Source organism: Rhinopithecus roxellana, chromosome 20 (genome assembly GCF_007565055.1).
Source record: "Rhinopithecus roxellana isolate Shanxi Qingling chromosome 20, ASM756505v1, whole genome shotgun sequence".
In the NCBI taxonomy this organism is placed as follows: Eukaryota; Metazoa; Chordata; class Mammalia; order Primates; family Cercopithecidae; genus Rhinopithecus; species Rhinopithecus roxellana.
In genome coordinates, this window is record NC_044568.1 from 80321802 (window position 1) to 80342399 (window position 20598).

At 48.4% G+C, this 20598-nt stretch overlaps 1 protein-coding gene across 2 annotated transcripts in view; it reads left to right on the forward strand.

Moving 5' to 3' along the window:
* The first annotated feature begins 17317 nt into the window (after window positions 1–17317).
* SHISA9 (shisa family member 9) overlaps window positions 17318–20598 on the forward strand; it is a 341495-nt gene continuing 338214 nt past the window's right edge. Inside the window, exon 1 of one of the 2 annotated variants that reach the window (XM_010358681.2) lies at window positions 17318–18331. In XM_010358681.2, the coding sequence (XP_010356983.2) occupies window positions 17646–18331 (686 nt within the window). In that variant the 5' untranslated portion in view covers window positions 17318–17645. The remainder of the gene's footprint in view (window positions 18332–20598) is intronic. The other variant, XM_010358680.2, reaches the window with a different exon arrangement.

Consider the following 20598-nt stretch of genomic DNA (forward strand, 5'->3'; position numbering starts at 1 on the left):
CTTGTCTTGTTCGTCTTTCAACTTTCCCATAGCTCAATACGTATTTTCTGAATTGAATTGAATCACAGAATGTGTTAAAATGAATTTTGATAATATTTATTTATTTATTTATTTATTTATTTATTTATTTATTTATTTATTTTGAGATGGAGTCTTGCTCTGTTGCCCAGGCTGGAGTGCAGTGGCCGGATCTCAGCTCACTGCAAGCTCCGCCTCCCGGATTTACGCCATTCTCCTGCCTCAGCCTCCCGAGTAGCTGGGACTACAGGCGCCTGCCACCTCGCCCGGCTAGTTTTTTGTATTTTTTAGTAGAGACGGGGGTTTCACCGTGTTAGCCAGGATGGTCTCAATCTCCTGACCTCGTGATCCACCCGTCTCGGCCTCCCAAAGTGCTGGGATTACAGGCTTGAGCCACCGTGCCCGGCCAAATTTTGATAATATTTAATTAAAATATCTCCAGTAGTCTCAGGGGAAAAATTTGATTAGTATTTCTATTAGTTTATAGCAGCACAGTTTGCAATTGCAAAAATATGGAACCAGCCCAAATGCCCATCAATCAAGTAGTGGATAAAGAAACTGTGGTATATGAACAACACACACTGGGGGATGAAGGGAGGGAAGTGGGGTTAGGGGTGGAGAGAGCATTTCTAGTATTTCTAGAAAAATATACATGTCTTAGGGCTTTTTTGGATGAAATAAACACAAATCTATTCAAATCATCTTAGGTATAAATTTATTTCTTAAGACAAAAATCTCAAAAAATCCAAAGTCAAGCTGGAGATCTGGGTCTCTAAAAGCAAAGGAGCTGAGATCATCCCAGGAATTGGCAGCAGTAGGAGCCCATGGACCTTCCTTCGAGTTATTATTTTTTCTTTCAGCTAATATTTATTGTGCACCTACTATGTGCTAGCAATGGTGGCAGACACTGGGCATACAACAGTCACTCAAGGATACTACAGTCTCTGCTCTCATGTGACTTTCATTCTGGTTCCTGATGTTAATGTAAACTGATTCTTCACCTCTATGCTCCCTCAGACTCAGTGTTTCCTAGTTCAAGTTCCTGAGGGGAATCTTTTTTGTTTATTTATTTTCAATTTTTTATTTCCATGTGTTTTTGAGGAACAGGTGGTATTTGGCTACATGAGTAACCAAATTTCACTTTAGTGGTGATTTGTGAGATTTTGGTGCACCCATCAACTGAGTAGTATGCAGTAAACCCAATTTGTAGTCTTTTTTTTTTTTTTTGGAGACGGAGTTTTGCTTTTATCACCCAGGCTGCAGTGCAGTGGTACAATCTCGCTTCAGTGCAACCTTTGCCTCCTGGGTTCAAGCGATTCTCCCTGCCTAAGCTTCCTGAGTCGCTGGGATTACAGGTGCCTGCCACCATGCCTGGCTAATTTTTGTATTTTTAGTAGAGATGAGGTTTCGTCATGTTGGCCTGGCTGGTCTCAAACTCGACCTCAGGTGATCCGCCTGCTTCGGCCTCCCAAAGTGCTGGGATTACAGATGTGAGCCACCACACCTGGTCAATTTGTAGTCTTTTATCCCTCACCCCCTTCCCATCCTTTCCCTCTGAGTCCCCAAAGTCCATTGTGTCATTCTTATGCCTTTGCAACCTCATAGCTTAGTTCCCACTTATGAGTGGGAACATACGATGTTTGGTTTTTCATTACTGAGTTACTTCACTTAGAATAATGGTCTACAGTTCCATCCAGATTGTTGTGAATGCCATTAACTCATTCCTTTTATGGCTGAGTACTATTCCATCATCTATATATCTCAGTTTCTTTTTGTTTTAAGTTCTGGGATACATGTGCAGGATGTGCAGGTTTGTTACATAGTTAAATGTGTGCCATGGTGGTTTGCTGCACCTATCAACCCACAAGGTAGGTAGCAAGCCCAGCATGCATAAGCTATTCTTCCTAATGCTCTCCCCACCCCTAACCCCACTTCCCTCCCTTGAGCCCCCAGTGTGTGTTGTTCATATACCACAGTTTCTTTATCCACTACTTGATTGATGGGCATTTGGGCTGGTTCCATATTTTCGCAATTGCAAACTGTGCTGCTATAAACATGCGTGTGCAAGTATCTTTTTTGCATAATGACTTCTTGTCCTCTGGGCAGACACCCGGTAGTGGGATTGCTGGATCAAATGGTAGTTCTACCTGAGGGGAATCTAATTGGCTGCCGGGCAGCATTGTGATCAGTTGGCTCCTTCTGGGTCAGGTGTTTGTCATTTCTGTTCATTGTTCATGGGGGCTCAGGAGATGAGAGCTGGGTGAGGGGAGGGCAAAGACTTTTCTCAGAGAGGTGATCAAGAGCTGGGTCAAGCACTCAAGTGTGCCTTATTAAAAAATCACCTTTATTGTACTTGATTTGTAAATATTTATGATTCATTTTATGTCCTATAAGGCAGTAGATTCCAAAGGCGATGGTAATAAAAGCAAAGCCATTTCATATTATGATAGTAACAGCATATGCTGCTGTGGGAAGCCAGGACAATTGCTGCTTTAATTTGAAAGAAAGTTCTGCTCAAGCAATTAGCTCTGTTAGTGAATACCCATAGATCGCTTTTGAAGTTGGAACCTTAAAGATCATCTAGTTTTGCTGACCTGTTGTCCCTCTCCTCTTCCTCTCCTCGCCTCGCCTCGCCTCGCCCCGCCCCGCCTCGCCCCGCCCCTCCCCTCCCCTCCCCGCCCCTCCCCTCCCCTCCCCGCCCCTCCCCTCCCCTCCCCGCCCCTCCCCTCTCCTCCCCTCCCCGCCCCTCCCCGCCCCTCCCCGCCCTCCCCGCCCCTCCCCTCCCCTCCCCTCTCCCCTCCCCTCCCCGCCCCTCCCCTCCCTGCCCCGCTCCCCTCCCCTCTCCCCTCCCCTCTCCCCTCCCCTCTCCCCTTCCCTCCCCTCTCCCCTCCCCTCCCCCCTCCCCTCCTCTCCCCTCCCCTCCCCTCTCCCCTCCCCTCCCCTCCTTTCCTCCCCTCCCCTCTCCTTCTCCTCTCCCTCTTTCCTTCTTCCCATCTCCCCACCTCCTCTCTCTCTCCTCTCCCTCTTTCCTTCCTCCCCCCCTCCCCTCCCCTCTCCTCCCCTCCCCATCCCTCCCCTCCCCTCGCCTTCCCTTCCCTTCCCTGTCTTTCGAGTTGGAGTCTCCCTCTGTCATCCAGGCTGGAGTGCGGTGGTGCAATCTCTGCTCACTGCAACCTCCACCTCCCAGTCTCAAGCAATCCTCTCACCTCAGCTCCCAAGTAGCTGGGATTACAGGCATCCACCACCATGCCCAACAAATCTTTGTATTTTTAGTAGAGACGGGGTTTTACCATGTTGGCCAGGCTGGTTCTGAAGTCCTCTGCAGTCTACAGTCCTCCGCTCTACCAGCTGAGCTATCGAAGGGTGCACAGGTTCTGAACTCCTGACCTCAGATGATCTGCCTGCCTTGGCCTCCCCAAGTTTTGGGGTTACAGGTGCGAGCCACTGTGACTGGCCTTTGACCTGTTTTCTAGGTGAAAAAAATCTGAGGGCCAGGTGGTGGTGGTTCACAGTTGCAATTCTGGCACTTTAAGAGGCCAAGGCGGGAGGATTGCTTGAGTCTAGGGGTTCGAGACCAGCCTGGGCAACATACTGAAACCCTGTCCCTACCAAAAATACAAAAAATTATTGAGGTATGGTAATGTGTGCCTGTGGTCCCAGCTACTTGGGAGGCTGAGGTGGGAGGACTACTTGAGCCCGGGAGGTGGAGGTTGTAGTAGTGAGCTGAGATTGCGCCACTACACTCCAGCTTGGGTGACACAGCCAGACTCTGTCAAAAAAAAAAAAAAAAAAAAAAAGAAAAGAAAATAAAAGAAAAAGAAAAGAAAAGGCTTTTCTTTGGTCAAGGTCAAGGTCAAGGATCTGTCAAAGGCAGAGCTGGGAATGGAACTCAGGTTGCTGTTGTCATTATTAATCTATGCTAATTGAAACTTGCTTTTTGCTTTTCATTTATCCTTCATCCATTCCTCCTTCTCTTTTCCTTTCCTTTTAAAAACTCTTTAATCAGTTTCTTTCCTTAAATTGTTAAAGCATACAGATGGTTTTAAAAAGTAGTATATAAAAGTATACAGGGAAAAGTATTTCTCCCTCCCACTCTAGTTCCTATCCTTAGAGGCTACCACTGCTTCTAGGATATCTTTACAAAGATAGTCTATAGAGTCTAAGCATGCATGTGTATGTGTTATTATTTTTGCATTTTAAAACTATAGCTTGAAGATCATATATATCATATATGTAACATCCTGGGGATCGGGGGCAGTCATACCTAAACTGAGTTTCAGTTTTTAAAAAAAACTCCTTTTTTTAACCACTGTATAGTATTCCATTATTCCATGATATGAAAACACTGTAATTTATTTAGCTGAGTTCTCACTGATGGACATTTACATTGCTTTCAATCCTCTACTATTACAAACAATGCCTTAAAGAGCATTCTTCATGCCCATCAATGATAGGCTGGATAAACAAAATGTGGTACCTGAATACCATGGAATACTATGCAGCCATAAAAGGGAATGAGATCATGTCCTTTGCAGGGACATGGATGGAGCTGGAAGCCATTATCCTCAGCAAACTAACGCAGGAACAGAAAACCAAACATTGTATGTTCTCACTTATAATTGGGAGCTGAACAACGAGAACACATGGACACAGGGAGGGGAGCAATACACACTGGGGTCCTGTAGGGGAGTGGGGTTGGGGGAGGAAGAGCATCAGGAAAAATAGCTAATTCATGCTGGGCTTAATACCTAGTTGATGGGTTGACAGGTGCAGCAAACCACCACGGCACACGTTTACCTATGTAATGAACCATCCTGCACATTAACCCCAGGACTTAAAATAAAAATAAAAATCAATTAAAAAAGCACTCTCCTACATATGTCTTTGCGTATGTGTGAGTAATCCCTGCCCCCTCTTCTATCTTCTCCATCAAGTTAGTTCGTGCAGTCAGGAAAGACAGAAACAAAAAGGAACATTTGGTGGTGAGGTGATAGAGGCCTGAATAGAGAAACTGGAGACACAGTATCTTGGTCAAGATCCTTTTAGTTGTGAGTAATAGGAATTAACTTGAACTTGAAAAATGGGAAGAAGGTAAGAGGAATTTATTGGCAGGTCCAGGAGTATCATACAGAACCCCCAAATCTCAGGAACCAGAAAGCCATCAACGATGTAGTCGAGTCTCTTTTTGCTTTATTTCTTCTTCTCTCTGAAACTGAACTCATCTTCTCTTTCTGCCTCCCGACTCTTTCTGCTCCTCTTTGTACATGGAGGAAGATGGTCATACCCTGTGGGACTCCAGTATGTGGATCCTCAGCACAGAGTGGTTGACTTTTCCTTAGTCTAAGATGGATGACGAGGACCTGATTAACCACAAAAGTGACCTGATTATTGGTTAAATAATCAGCAAACCTGAACATGTTCCTCTTTTATTAACATTTTGTTTGTTTGTTTGTTTGTTTGTTTGTTTTTGAGATGGAGTCTTGCAGTATCGCCCAGGCTGGAGTGCAGTGGCATGATCTTGGTTCACTGCAACCTCCGTCTCCTGGGTTCAAGAGATTCTCCTGCCTCAGCCTCCTGAGTATGGGACTACAGGTGTGTGCCACCATACCTGGCTAAGTTTTGTATTTTTTTGTAGAGACGGGTTTCGCCACGTTGGCCAGGCTGATCGCGAACTCCTGACCTCAGGTGATCTGCCTGCCTGGGCCTCCCAAAGTGCTGGGATTACGGTCATGAGCCACTGTGCCTGGCCTCTTTACTTAACATTTTTTGATGAGGTACCATCTATTAGGGGAAAACTCTGAGCTTCTTAGCAAGGCATTTACATTTTTTAATCTGACCCTCTACTTGACCTTGCTGTCCAGTCTGTTCTGTTCAAATGCCCCAGATTGAGGTCATGCCAAACATTGAATCATTTTCTTATGGTTGGCAGAGTACAAGGTAGATTTCAGTCCCACTTCATCCTTGCTTGGTGCCTCTCTGGAGTGCATGTCTCCATAACATGTGAGCAGAAGTAGGAAATTAGAGCCAGAAAAGATTAGGAAAAACCCTTCACGGGATGGGGGTTAATGCTGGGTTTTCCGTTATATGGATGTGGAGTTTGAATTATTTTTACTCAAGTTACAAAGGTCCTGGTGGTCCTGGTAATACAATGTCCATGGACAGTGACATCTGGGGATAGCACCTGGGTTTCATAGGCACCTTCCCCACACTTTCAGATCTCCCTATTTTGCCCCTGTCCTGGCTAAGCTGGCTACAGCCTCTGAAGACACCGTGACTCTCAGAGTTGGCACAGCTGATGTTGCTGATGGAGTGGATGTCCCTATACACATTTGGAGCCCAGGAAGTCCATCACCAAGTCCTGTTGAGTCTGCTGACCTGTGGGATCCGTCCTCTGTTGTAACCTTGAATTATTGACTTTTTTTTTTTTTTCTCTCCGAGACGGAATCTTGCTCTGTCACCCAGGCTAGAGTTTAGTGGCGTGAAGGTTCACTGCAACCTCTGCCTCCCAGGTTCAAGCGATTCTCATGCCTCAGTCTCCCAAATAGCTGGGATTACAAGTGCCTGCCACCACACCTGGCTAATTTTTGTATTTTTAGTAGAGATGGGGTTTCATCATGTTGCCCAGGCTGGTCTTGAACTCCTGACTTCAAGTGATCTGCCCGCCTCGGCCTCCCAAAGTGTTGGGATTAAAGGTGTGAGCCACCATGCCTGGCCAATTATTGTCTTCTTATTTTTATCCTGGAATAAAGAGACCGACAGTGTTCCGCTTCTAGCATTGAGTCCCCTGGTCTATTCTCACTGAAGAAGCTAGAGTCTTTCTTTAAAAATGCAAATCTTGGGCAGGTCACGTCTGCTTCAGTGCTACTTGTGTGCCCTAAGGTTAAAATTCAAACCTCCTACAAAACTCTGTTTGATCTGGACCTTGGTTACCTCTCAGCCTTAACCCCCATCTCCTCCCCACCCTTCTAGCTCATTAAGAGTTTTACCTAGCTCATGAACAGTTTAAGCATCATTTGCTATACTTGTTTTCTCTTGCTTTTGTAGCAAGTTACCACAAAAGCGTCTTAAAACAAGGGAAATTTATTCTCTTACAGTGCTGGAAATTAGAAGTCTCAACTGAGTCCTAAGGGATTAAAATCAAAGTGTCAGCAGAGTTGGCTGATTCCTTCTGGAGGCTCCAGGGGAGTATCTATTCCTTGCCCTGTTTTTTAGATTTTCATGTGCTTTTCCAGCTTTTGTGACTTGTGGACCCTTCCTCCCTCTTCAAGAAACATCACTCCAATCTGTTCCTATCATCACGTTTCCTTTTCCTCTTCTGTCATCAAATCTCCCTCAATCCTCAATCTCCTTTTTTTTTTTTTTTTGAGACAGAGTCTCACTCTGTCGCCCAAGCTGGAATGCAGTGGTGTGATCTCAGCTCACTGGAACCTTTGCCTCCCATGTTCAAGCAATTCTCCTGCCTCAGCCTTCCAAGTAGCTGGGATTACAGGCGTGCACCACCATGTCTGGCTAATTTTTGTATTTTTAGTGGAGACGGGGTTTCACCATGTTGACCAGGTTGGCCTCTAACTCCTGACCTCAGGTAATTCATCCGCCTCAGCCTCTCAAAGTGCTGGGATTACAGGCGTGAGCCACTGCGGCCTGGCCTCAATCCCCTTTCGATAAGAACATTTGTGATTACATTTAGGGCCAGCTTGGATGATTCAGGATATTTTCCTCATCTCCAGATCTTTAGTATAATCACATCTGCAAAGTCCCTTTTGCCAGGTAATAGGTTTTAGGTTCCAGGGATTAGGACCTGGATATCTTGGGGGTCCATTCTGACTGCTCCAGCCCATCATTCTACCTTCCTGATGTCCAGGTTGTATTACATGTGTTAAACTCTCCCCATGGTTCCAACAGGATGTCTTCCTCCGATCACAGCATCTATTACATATCTTATGATTGTCTCAAGGCAGGGACTGGTTTTAGACTCACCAACCCTCTGTCCTCTGAGCACATAGGAAAACTACATGTCCCAGTCGACTTGGTCCTTCAATTTGGCTCATGTGACTGAGTTCAAGTAACAGAATATGGTGGGAATGATAAACACCACTTCCAGGCTAGGCCAGATGTTGCCCCACCTCATCCTTTCTCACCTCCTTCCACATGGCTAGAAGTAAATGATTTCAGGATGATGCTGGATTTCCAAGTCATCATTTATTGTGTTAAGGTACTGAGATTTGGGGCTTGTTTATCATAGATGACCTATCCTGACTAATCAATTTGTTTTCTTTATTGGATCGTAGGCTCTATCTTATTCATTGTTGACTCCAGTCCCTAATGTAGTATTTGGCACAAAGTGAACATCTAATAAGGGCTTGTCAAGTGAATGAGAGGCAGTTGGATTTGGGATGAGACATGGGGGTTGGAGCAGCTGGAGTGAGACTAGACGGACTTGTAATTGTCATTGTGAGAAATGATAAAGGCCTGAACTAAAATAGTGACAATGGAGATGAACAGAAAGGAAGGATTAGATGTTCACGTAGGAGGGAGAATTGACAGAACTTAGTGACTAAGTAGAAAGCTGAAACTGGATCCTTTCCTTACTCCTTATACGAAAATTAATTCAAGATGGATTAGAGACTTAAATGTTAGACCTAAAACCATAAAAACCCTAGAAGAAAATCTAGGTAATACCATTCAGGACATAGGCATGGGCAAGGACTTCATGTCTAAAACACCAAAAGCAATGGCAACAAAAGCCAAAATTGACAAATCAGATCTAATTAAACTAAAGAGCTTCTGCACAGCAAAAGAAACTACCATCAGAGTGAACAGGCAACCTACAGAATGGGAGAAAATTTTTGCAGTCTACTCATCTGACAAAGGGCTAATATCCAGAACCTACAAAGAACTCAAACAAATTTATAAGAAAAAAACAAACAACCCCATCAAAAAGTGGGCAAAGGATATGACCAGACTATTGGGATATGGAAGCCAAGAAGCAGAGTGATGTCAAAGACCTCCCAGTTTACTGGCTTGGACGTGTGTCTGCACATTGGTACACCAAACTTTCAAATATCCAGAGATTGTTTTGAATATGTAGGTGAAAACACAGCTTATTCAGCTCTCTATGACTGTTAGTTCTTTGGTTGCAGTAGAGTACATGTGCACCAGCTTCTGAATCTGCAAAGTCCCTTTTGCCAGGTAATAGGTTTCAGGTTCTAGGGATTAGGACCTGGATATCTTGGGAAAGGGGGCTATTATCTAGCCCACCACTCTACCTTCCTGACCCCCACGTTCTATTAAATGTATTAAACTCTCCCCTGAGTCCAATAGGATGCTATCTTCCAATCATAGCATCTATTACATGTATTACAGTTGTCTCTTGAGGCAAAGGCTGGTTATATACTCACCAATCCTCTGAATATTGTTGGTTGCACAGCCTTGGTGATATGGAGATTTTCATTTGATTGTGGTTGGTAGTAATGAGATTTAAGCTATATGGTAAATTGATACAAAAAATAGGCCACGTTTATTCATGCATCACACATATGCATGCCCCAATTTTCAGTGTCACTTTGTGGCTCCTTCTATCAAGAGGAATCTATTTCTCTACCCCTGAATCTGGACTGCCTTTATGGCTTGATTTGGCAACTAAAATGTACCAAAAGTGATGGGGTGCATGTTCTGACATGGGGTCTCAATAGGACTTGTGTGTTCTTGCTCGCTTTCTTTCTTTCTTTCTTTCTTTCTTTCTTTCTTTCTTTCTTTCTTTCTTTCTTTCTTTCTTTCTTTCTTTCTCTCTCTCTCTTTCTTTTCTTTCTTTCTTTCTTTCCCTCTCTCTCTTCTCTCTCTCTCCCTCTCTCTCTCTCTCTCTCTCACTCTCTCTCTCTCTTTCTTTCTTTCTTTTTCTTTTGAGACAAAGTCTTGCTCTATCACCAGGGTAGAGTACAATGGGTGATCTCGGCTCACTGCAATCTCTGCCTCCCCAGTTCAAGCGATTCTCCTGCCTCAGCCTCCCAAGTAGCTGGGACTACTGGTGTGTGCCACCACGCCCAGCTAAGTTTTGTATTTTTAGTAGAGATGGGGTTTCACCATGTTGGCCAGAATGGTCTCTATCTCTTGACCTCGTGATCAGCCTGCCTCGGCCTCCCAAAGTGCTGGGATTACAGGTGTGAGCCACCATACCTGGTCTTTTCTTGCTTTCTTAGGACCTGCCAAGCCACTATGCAAAAAAGATTGGGCTAGCCTGAGGGAGCATGAGACTTCATGGAGTGGAGAAGAGCTGTCCCAGGTGTCTATTCCAGGTGAACCTGGACACAGCTGGCCTGCAATGACAGCAAATGCGTGAGTGAGCCCATCCAAGATCAGGATTGTCCAACTGAGAGCAACCTTAGTTGCCAGCCCACAGAACTGTTAATTAAATACAAATGGTTGTTGTGAGCCGGTAAGCTTTGGGGTGATTTGTTACATGGCAAAAACTAACTGATACATTCTGTATTTATAGGAGTTTGAGCAGAGAGACAGGGGGTCTGCAGAGTCAACAACTGTGGGGTTTTCTTTTTCTTTTTCTTTTTTTTTTTAAGACGGAGTCTTGCTCTGTCGCCCAGGCTGGAGTGCAGTGGCTGGATCTCAGCTCACTGCAAGCTCCGCCTCCTGGGTTTACACCATTCTCCTGCCTCAGCCTCCGGAGTAGCTGGGACTACAGGTGCTCGCCACCTCACCCAGCTAGTTTTTTGTATTTTTAGTAGAGATAGGGTTTCACCGTGTTAGCCAGGATGGTCTCGATCTCCTGACCTCATGATCTGCCCGTCTCGGCCTCCCAAAGTGCTGGGATTACGGACTTGAGCCACCACGCCCGGCCACTGTGGGGTTTTCATCTCGTCTCCATTGATTCCTGGGGATACACTAAGTTATTTTAATCAATGTAGTTAGCTGGAAAATGCATGATCCCAAAACCTATTTTGGTTTCATAGCACAGTTGGAAGGAATGCAATTATTTAGATAATTGCTTCAACTTACCTCATTTGTAAACAAAAGCTACTGTGAAGCTCTTAAATTCGTGGTCACAGACTTGAATTTCACTTTTAATAAAAAGACTAAAAATTGGTGTCATTTAGCCCCAATGAACAGGTTTGCTAATTTTCCCTGATAAGAATTTTTTAAAATACCACACGCGCCTCATAAACACAAAACTAACATTTACTAACTTCAACGTTATTTGAGAAAGTTAACTGTGACTCTAATACAATGTCCAACAAATGTGAAAGGTGTTTACTCAACACATTTCATCAGCCTTGTTTTTTCTCAATTTCCTATGAACCATTGAAACCTTCAACACATACTGGTATTGTTCTAGCATTTGAGAACTGCTTTATTTTATTTTACTTATTTATTTATTTTTTTGAGACGGAGTTTCACTCTTGTCACCCAGGCTGAAGTGCAATGGTGTGATCTCAGTGCACTGCAACCTCCACCTCCCCGGTTCAAGCGATTCTCCTGCCTCAGCCTCCTGAGTAACTAAGATTACAGGAGCCCACCACCACGCACGGCTAATTTTTGTATTTTTGGTAGAGATAGGGTTTCACTGTGTTGGCCAGGCTAGTCTCGTACTCCTGACCTCAGGTGATCTGCCCGCCTCAGCCTCCCAAAGTGCTGAGATTACAGGCATGAGCCACCCCGCCTGGCCTAAGAACTGCTTTTGAAGAATGTCTACCAAAATTCTTCCTGCTGTTTCTGAAAATGCTTCCATGCATTTAACTATGACTTCTCAAATGCCACCACCCCTGAGAAGCCATCCTTTCCTCTGTAAGTGGAGCTAAACATCCTCTTTTAAGTCCCTGTAACCTTAATCCCTATTTCTGCTAGAGGTGCATCACCTATTTATGGGACCGGCTACAATATTAGTGGTGCTCAGTGCAAAAGTCAAAATGATTTTTTCCAGTGCACAGCACTGAACCAAGCTTGGGGCTCTTTAGAGCACGGAGAACTATGGGACTGCACAGGTCCCATACCCATAAGGCCTTCTCTGTCTCTATATTTCATCTTCCCCTGAAGATTTTGAGATCATGGAGGGCAAAGCCCTTGCCTCAGTCATCCATGTTCCTGGACATCAGTGCATTGCCTGGCATCTTGTCATCCTTCAGGTTTACTCTAGTAAGAGTGACCATTTATTAAGCACTGCTGAGGTTCTATTCACTGACCACACACTTTATGCAAAGTACCAATCATCTGTAACATTCTTGAGTAGAGAGGCACCCTTCTTATTCCCATTTTCCAGATGAGAAAACTAAGACTTAGAGAGATTAAGTGATTTATTCAAAGCCATAGATATCCTATGAGAAAGAGCCAGAAGTTAAACACAGCCATGACTCAGTGGGTTTCAATCAGTTTTGCCCCTCAGGGGACATTTGGCAATGCCTAGCAGCATTTTTGGTTGTCACAACCAGGGGGTGCTGCTGGCATCTAGTGAGTAGAGTCCAGGGATGCTATTAAATGTCCTACAATGAGCAAGACAGCACAAGACTTTCTCACCCACATGATCCATACAGGGGCATATTCCCATTAAGTACCCACCTGTGATAGTGACTGTATTTACTGACTTGACGTGTTCGGAGGAAATCTACTGTTTTCTTTGCAGAGCAAAATGAACTCAGATGATTCTTCTCTCCTTTTAATATTTTTCAAAGACTTGGGAAACAGGCTGGGGCAATTTTCCAGGGAGAGCGCTTCACCTCCCACCCACCCCAACACAGAATTATCCACTCCAAAGTGTCTATAGTGCTGAGATTGAGAAACCCTGGATTAAGGAAAGACCAAAGCCTGTGCTTCCCAAACTTTAGTTTTTAGTACCAGACACTTCACATTGTTTTATTTTTATTTCTTTATTTCTAAATACTATAATGTCTTTTTTTTCCAAAATTGACTTTACATTGATAGACTTCAAATAATTAACTATATGGCTTAAACATTTATTCCAGTGACTTCCATGTTTGACGCGTTATTATTTTCTTTCTAATACACATTGAAATATCTGTAAAACTATTAATATGACAAAGATCTTTGTTGGGGTACCACCAAAAATAATCTTCCCTACCACCACCAGTCCCGGGGAACCAAACTTCAGACCTAGTTCACCTTTTTTTTTTTTTGAGATGGAGTTTCCCTCTGTTGCCCAGGCTGGAGTGCAGTGGCGCCATCTTGGCTCACTGCAACCTCCGCCTCCCGGGTTCAAGGAATTCTTTTGCCTCAACCTCCCAAGTAGCTGGGATTACAGGCATGCACCACCATGCCTGGCTAATTTTTGTATTTTTAGTAGAGATGGGTTTCACCATATTGGCCAGGCTGGTCTTGAACTCCTGACCTTGTGATCCGCCCACCTTGGCCTCCCAAAGTGTTGGGATTACAGGCGTGAGCTACCGTGCCCGGCCCAGACTTAGTTCACTTCTATAAGGTTTCCCTCATCTCTTCGGGAGAGAACAAAATACATCAAATCAGCTTGTTGCTTGAAACTGGCAAGGTGCTAGCTACATTTCACTTGTGATTTTTTTTTCTCTCTGTCTTTTTTTTTTCTCCTCTAGGCTAATAGTTGCTTAAAAACCTCTTTGAAACCCTAAAAGCCACCTGAGGAGGACAATTAACAAACCACTCATTCTGGTGAGGGCCAGAGCACATATAATTCAATTTGTTGAGTTGCTTATGGAAAGCGGTTGCAATGTCCTGGTAACCAAACATCCTTTGTTATTAAGACATGGTTCCCTTCTCTAATTGTTAGGGAGTACAATTGCATTCTTGTTGCTGTGTGTACTGCAGTCTGACATAATTAAGGCTAGAGCAAATGAGATTCTTTAGATATTAAAAGTGCCTGTGTTGTAAATAATAATGTCATCCTCTCTTTCATAGAAAGCATTGTCACTAAGAGTTGCATTTTAATATCAATGCGTTTGCAGGAATTCATTTGGGTCATGGTCAGGGGACATTGATGATGATTTTTAATCTTTCACAAGTTCACCAGGTGTTTCAATTAGGTCATTTATGACCCTCATCCCTCCCCTCAAGGGGCCCTGAAATAAGCACTTACTCACTCACATTTTCCATACAGGGTTTTGTTCCCAATAAGTACCCACCCATGGTAGTAACTGTATTTACTGACTTGATGTGCTTAGAGGAAATTGACTTTTTTCTTTGCAGAGCAAAGTGAACCCAGAGGATTCTTCCCTCTTTTTAATATTTTTCAAAGGCTTGGGAAACAGGCTGGGGCAATATACCACGGAGTGGCAGCGGTCACTATAGCAGACAGGAACAGGAAGGGAATCTGGTTTGGGGAAAGCTCATGGGGGGATAGGAGGTTTAAGGTTTAGAATCATTGGCACGTAAGCCACACAGGGTGGCTCCCTGCTTCTTTCCCAAGCACAAGCTCTGCACTCTTCTTGACACAAACAGGGGGCAGTCTCTGTTAATTAAAGCGAGGAGCAGCAGCCACAGTGAGCCTCCTCTGAGGACCGGAGTCAAATGTCCAGGTGACATGCAATATTTTACAAAGATTGGAAGCAGATTCTGAAATGGACTTTTCTGTCCAGATTTTGTCTCTTTTTTTCTGAAATATTTTTTTAAATCAAATTTACAAGTACCTTAAAACTCCCAACCCTTGCAGAAAGGTGTCTGTGACCTACTGTTCTCCCATGTCCCTGGTTAAACTCTGTCCTAATACCTGCTGAGTTGGAGTCATATAGAGTGGAGGAAGAGGCCTGGGTTAGGAGTCGGGCGTCTAAATCCAGCCCTGGTGGGACCATTGCTGGCCATGTGATCTCCCACAAAGCTTTTAACCTCTGAGCCACAGCTTCCTGGAACACAGGAAGCTCCCTGGAGGGTCCCTTTCCATTTCCGATGTAGTATACAGAAAACTCCCACCCTTTATATACATAACGACAGCAGACACTCCATCATCCGTGTCCTAAGTGTTCCTTTCCTTTCTCAGTTTAAGACAGAGTCTTGCATAAAATATCCTAATTAATTAATACAGCCCATGCGTATTTTTGAGTGTTTACCATGCGTAGAACTGTACCCCCCGGGCTGCACCCTCCAGCCCTGCACACAACCCAAAAGGCTCAAATCCCTGGAGTTGCATGCAGGGCTGGAGGGCGCAGCCATGGACCGGCAAGGCAGCCCTGTATGCCTGGGTTCTAGGTGCTGGGGACATCGAATGGGAGTCAAGGCCCTCTCCATTACACAGTTTACATCTCAGTGCAGGCAGACAGATGAAAATGCAAATACATACTATAGTAGGAGGTAGATAGAAAGTTTGGAGTCCTATTTTATGTAGGGGCTGGAGGGCAGTTTCTGGACTCAAATTTCTTGGGTCAAATGTCAATTCTGGCACTCATTTCGCGGAGCTACTTGGGCAGCTGGTTTAACTGCTTTGGGGCTCATTCTCTCCCTCTGTTGTGTGGGCCTGGTACTATTACCTAAGAGAGAGAGAGTTACATGAAACCAGTCACTCGGTGGTTCAGCAAATATTTCCAGACTGTCTGCTGTATGCTGGGCACTGCTCTGAGCTTCCTTGAGGAGCCGCTTTTAGAAAAAGCAAGCTTAGTGGGTATGTTGCAGGCACTGAATAAATGTCAGCTCTCATTAGCTCTCACACACCAGTGCTTGTGTTTGTAGGACTCACAAGGTGGTGGTGGGCGTGGGTTGCCAGTCATGACAGACTTTCCATACTGTCCTATTTTGGGGATCCTATTAAAATGAATCTGGTGAATTTGGATTAAATGTGTTCATACCTTCCCCAGGTGGGTTTGGAACATAATACTCCTGGGTATGCCCTGTCAGTCCTGCTGTGTGTTTGCAAATCTTTTTTGAAACATCAAAAGGTGACTTTTTTTTTCAAAGAGAAGGGGCGATTAGCCAAACTTCCTCTCATTTGGAGAAAACTTGCAACAGAGTCCTAATAAATCCTCCCACGCTTTCTCAATTCGGGTGACCCTAGTAAACCATTTTACATGTCGTCCAACTTTTCGTTCTCTGAAGGTGCCCTGAGAAGCCCTTGACTGCAGCCAAGTGGAGAGGAGGGTTGTGGAAACATTATCTCCTTGCAAATCGCCTAGCAGCCTGCAAAGTGTATACTTAGTTAATGCAATTAAAAAACAAAACGCCGGGGCGTGGGGAGATCTAAATTTGGTGTAGCAGCTTTGGTGCAAATCCTGTTTTGGGGCTACTGGAGTCAAATTCAAGCAGAGGAGAGAAAGAGGTGGGAGAAATGAGAGAGGGCCTCCGGGGAGCTGGAATTCTCTAGGAGAGAGAGGGCAGATTTGAAAACACAGAGGAGACCGGAGGCTGGAAGCCGAGGAAGCAAGGCAGAGCTCTGCAGCCCCCGGTGAGGATTCCCGGGGGGATCCGTGGGGACAGGGGCCAGCCAGCTCCGGAGACCGATGCGCGGGCTCTAGGTCCGGGAGGGTGGCTGAGGCTGGGTGCCCAGGCCTTGCGCTGCGCCAGATCCGGGAGCGCAGAGGCGGCGCCGCGGTGTGCCCTCCTGTGGAGCGCAGAGAACGCTGCGGGGGCGAAGAGGGACAGAAAGCGGCAGGTTCGAGGGGCTGGGGGACTTCCAAGGAAAGACCTTCCAGGACACGCCATAGCCTCGGCCTTGTTCCGCTGTCCTCTTACCCCCGACCTTCTTTGATGAGTTCGTCCCAAGCCCCTCTCCCCGGAGGGTGCTTATCCTCGGCCCAGGGGCTTGCCACCTGTCCTTCCCAGCTCCTCCTGGGTCCTTGCATGGGCCCAGGGAGTTGAGCCATGCGGGTTCCGCGCGCAGGTCTGGAGGGCGCAGCCGGGAAGGGCAAGGCGGCCCCGCACGCCTGGGAGGGGCGATCCCGACCAGACTGCACCCAGTCTGTCTTGGAGTGAAAGCCACGTAGTCTGTCCCCATCCTCTCCGAGTCATCCTTTCCCTGATGGGCAGATTTTGGCCGCTGCTCCTGCGCACGCACCAGTGAAAAAGCTAGGAGCTGAGCCGCCTCTGCGCTCTGGACAGGGCTGAGCCGCGCCTCCTACCCAGAGAGGGCGCGGGAGGTCCCGCCGCGGTTCTCCACCTGCCGGGAAATCCGAGCGGCTCCTCTAGCCTCCGCGGCTGCCGAACTCGCTCCTCCCCGCCCGCTCTCCTGGCTCAGCTCTGCACGCCCCCCAGCTAGCTCCCGCTCGTGTCACCTCTCCCTGCGCCCCCGCCCCTCTAGAGCTCGTGCCCGCCCCCCCCACCCGCGCCTCCTCTGCCCGCCCTCCTCCCCCTCCCCCTCCCCCTCCCCCTTTCCTCCTGCCCTCCCTTCATTCCACAAGTGTCGCTTCGCTCTCTCCAGCGCACTTGGCGAGCTGAAGAGGTGAGAGGGATACTGCGAGAGGGCTCGGGGCGGCCAGTCCGGGGCCGCGGGCCAAGGCTAGGCGCTGCCAGCCCGATTCTCCCCTGCTCTCCGCCCTCGCCTCCCCCAGTGGCCGGCCGGACCTGCACCCCGAGCTTGCCCCCGCTCATCCTCCCCCCGCCCGGCCGGGCGCGCTCCTCCCCGGCCAGCCCCTCGGCGCGCGGCGCGCTGGAGGCGAACGCGGGCTGAGCCGAGCGCAGTGGCCGCCGACCACCGAGCGCCCCGCGCCGCTCCCTGCATGTGCGGCCCGCGGCGGCTCGCAGCCCCCGGCAGCAGCCTCGGCAGCTTCGGCCGCGCCTCGAAAGGCGGCCGCAGCGGCTCCAGCGGCGGCCGAGCGGCCGAGCCCGGGCTGGGAGACACCATGCGCCGCGTCCTCCGCCTGCTCCTCGGCTGCTTCCTCACCGAGCTGTGCGCCCGTGTGTGCCGGGCGCAGGAGCGAGCGGGGCACGGGCAGCTGGCGCAACTGGGCGGCGTGTTGCTGCTGGCGGGGGGCAACCGCTCCGGGGCCGCCTCAGGAGAGGCCACCGAGGGCGCCGAGGCTTCTGACGCGCCCCCGACCCGGGCGCCCACGCCGGACTTCTGCCGGGGCTACTTCGATGTCATGGGCCAGTGGGACCCGCCGTTCAACTGCAGCTCGGGCGACTTCATCTTTTGCTGCGGGACTTGTGGCTTCCGGTTCTGCTGCACGTTTAAGAAGCGGCGACTGAACCAAAGCACCTGCACCAACTACGACACGCCGCTCTGGCTCAACACCGGCAAGCCCCCCGCCCGCAAGGACGACCCCTTGCACGACCCCACCAAGGACAAGACCAACCTGATCGTCTACATCATCTGCGGGGTGGTGGCCGTCATGGTGCTCGTGGGCATCTTCACCAAGCTGGGGCTGGAGAAAGCGCACCGGCCCCAGAGGGAGCACATGTCCAGGTGGGCTGCCTCCCCTTCGCCCTCCCCTCGGGGCTTCGCTCTCCCTGCTCTCTCCTCCCCACCTTCCCCCAGGTAATGGCGCTCCCCACGGTCCCCGCTCTCCGCATCCTAGCCTCTGCGCTGTGGGATGTCACCGGGAAGCCAACTTCGGCTTGGAGCGCGGAGAAGGGGCGCTGGGCTCAGCACAGGTGTGGGTCTGAGCGTGTGCGTGTGTGTGTGAGCGTACATGTGTGTGTGACTCTGCCCCTGGCCGCCTCCTCCCGCTGGTGATTGAGGCGGACTTGAGACACACAGCCTGGGAGCCCGTGGCCCCGAAGTCTTGGGATTTGGGGTGGGGGGGTCCATGGCACCACTCGGATTCCAGGTGCTAGGTTTTTGGTAAACAGGGGCAGGCGAGCCCGAAAGGGAAGGGGGGCGTGTGTGAGCCCGAGCGCGCGTGTGTGAAGGAGGGAGGGTCAGAGTGAGTGCCGCCTGCAACTCGTACGACTCGCGAAGAGGAGGCGAGGGAGGTGGAGTGAGGGGAGGGCGAGAACAAAAGCCTTGCTTGGAGCGGCCGCCTCGCTTTACCACAGCTTCGCGGTCCCTGGATTTGGGACCTCAGCTGCCCCCGCCCCTTTACCCACCTCGTCCATTTCTCTGGCCACCACCTCTCCCTGCCCGGGGCCGTGGCCATCGCTGCAGATTGAGCCCCTTGCCCTGGCTGGTTTGGACTCCGGGGACCCGAGCCCCCTCCTCCCGCGCCCTCACTTCCAAGTACCCTGATTTCGTCAACTTTCGGGTTTGTCTTGTTCATTATGCAAGCCCCGGCACCAGCTAGTTGCAGCAGATGGGAGAAGGCATTGGGGAATTAATGGAGCTATTTGCCTTTTTTTTTTTTTTTTTTTTTTTTGAGTGTCTAAATCGATTCGCAAACTCCGTAACTTTGGAGGCGGAGGACGCAGCCACTAGGAGCCACTAAGCCCCCGGCCGCGGGAGAGACGGGGGGTTGGCGTGAGGTCCGGGCAGGCGGGGTGCAAGGAGCGACTAGCGGCCTGCGAACAGCTGGATGGTTGGGGCATATAAGCTTTAACTGTCCCCTTTCCGAGTCTGGGCAACGAAGTCGCTGTGTTTTCCTCTACTCTCTCCCCACCCCTTCTCCTGCGCCCCCTCTGCCGGGGGCCTGTGTGTGCGCGCGCGTGTGTGCACGCGCTCCGTGTGATGCCTAAAAAATCTGAACAAAGAGACCCACCAAAAATAGGCAAAGGAACATCACCACCTCACTAGTAATTATTTTCTATTTATACGCAGAGTATCCGATGAGATTTTTTTTTTTTTCCCCAGAGAGAAGAGATTTTGGGGGAAGAGGTGAGGAAGTTCTCGGTTTGGGTCAGCAGGGAGCTGTGGGTGGACGGTGGGGTCTTGTTGCACAGAAGTAAGCTCCGAGGGGCTTCCGAGAAACCCTGACCTACTAAAGGAGTAAAGCTCTGGCCCCGCCCACCTTCCGCAACCACAGGGTGTCCTGTCCCCCGCCCCACCGGCCGGGCCAGTCCCTGTTAATTCCCGGGGTCTGTGTTAAGATGGGGGGAGAAGTGGTCTCAGGACTGCGGCAGCGGGTGTCGCCTTGGTAGGGAAAGATTGACTCCGAGACAGGTAGGCTGCCTTGCAGATTTGGTTAACTACTGCTGAAATCTCCACCAAGCCCTGTCCTCGCGAACCAGCTGTTAAAAGAGCCCTCCTTGATGGTTGGCCGGACGGGAGGTGGGCAGGTGGGGAGAGGAGCTAACCTTTGGGCATGTATGGGAGAAAGTGATGCTGTATCAGCCCTCTTTGATTGAGCGTTCTAGTGACAGCTCTCTACCGGTTGGTTACCCAAGGGCCCAGCAAGGACCCAACTTCCTGGTCCTGCCCCTCCCCCCTCACCCCGTGCAGCTCTGCTGGGGGAAAATTGACCACAGCTGAGCGGGTTACAGCTATTTTCTTCTGCAGCTATAGGGAGGGTATGCCTGGTGGCAGAATCTAGGGGACCCAGTCCTGGGGTACCAGAACCCTAACACAGGTCCTCCCAGTATACATTTTTGAGAATTCCAGAATGGAATGTAAGTGCATACTCCTGAAAAGAGAGTTGTTGATTTTTACTGGCGGCTTCTGAGGTATGATTTTCCACTGTAACTGCTGTTTAGTATTACCTGGAATGTTTTATTTAAAAAATCCTGTCACCAGGGGTCCCACCCTATGCTACTTAGATCCAAATCTCTAGGGTGAGACCTGAGCCTCTGTATTTTTTTTTC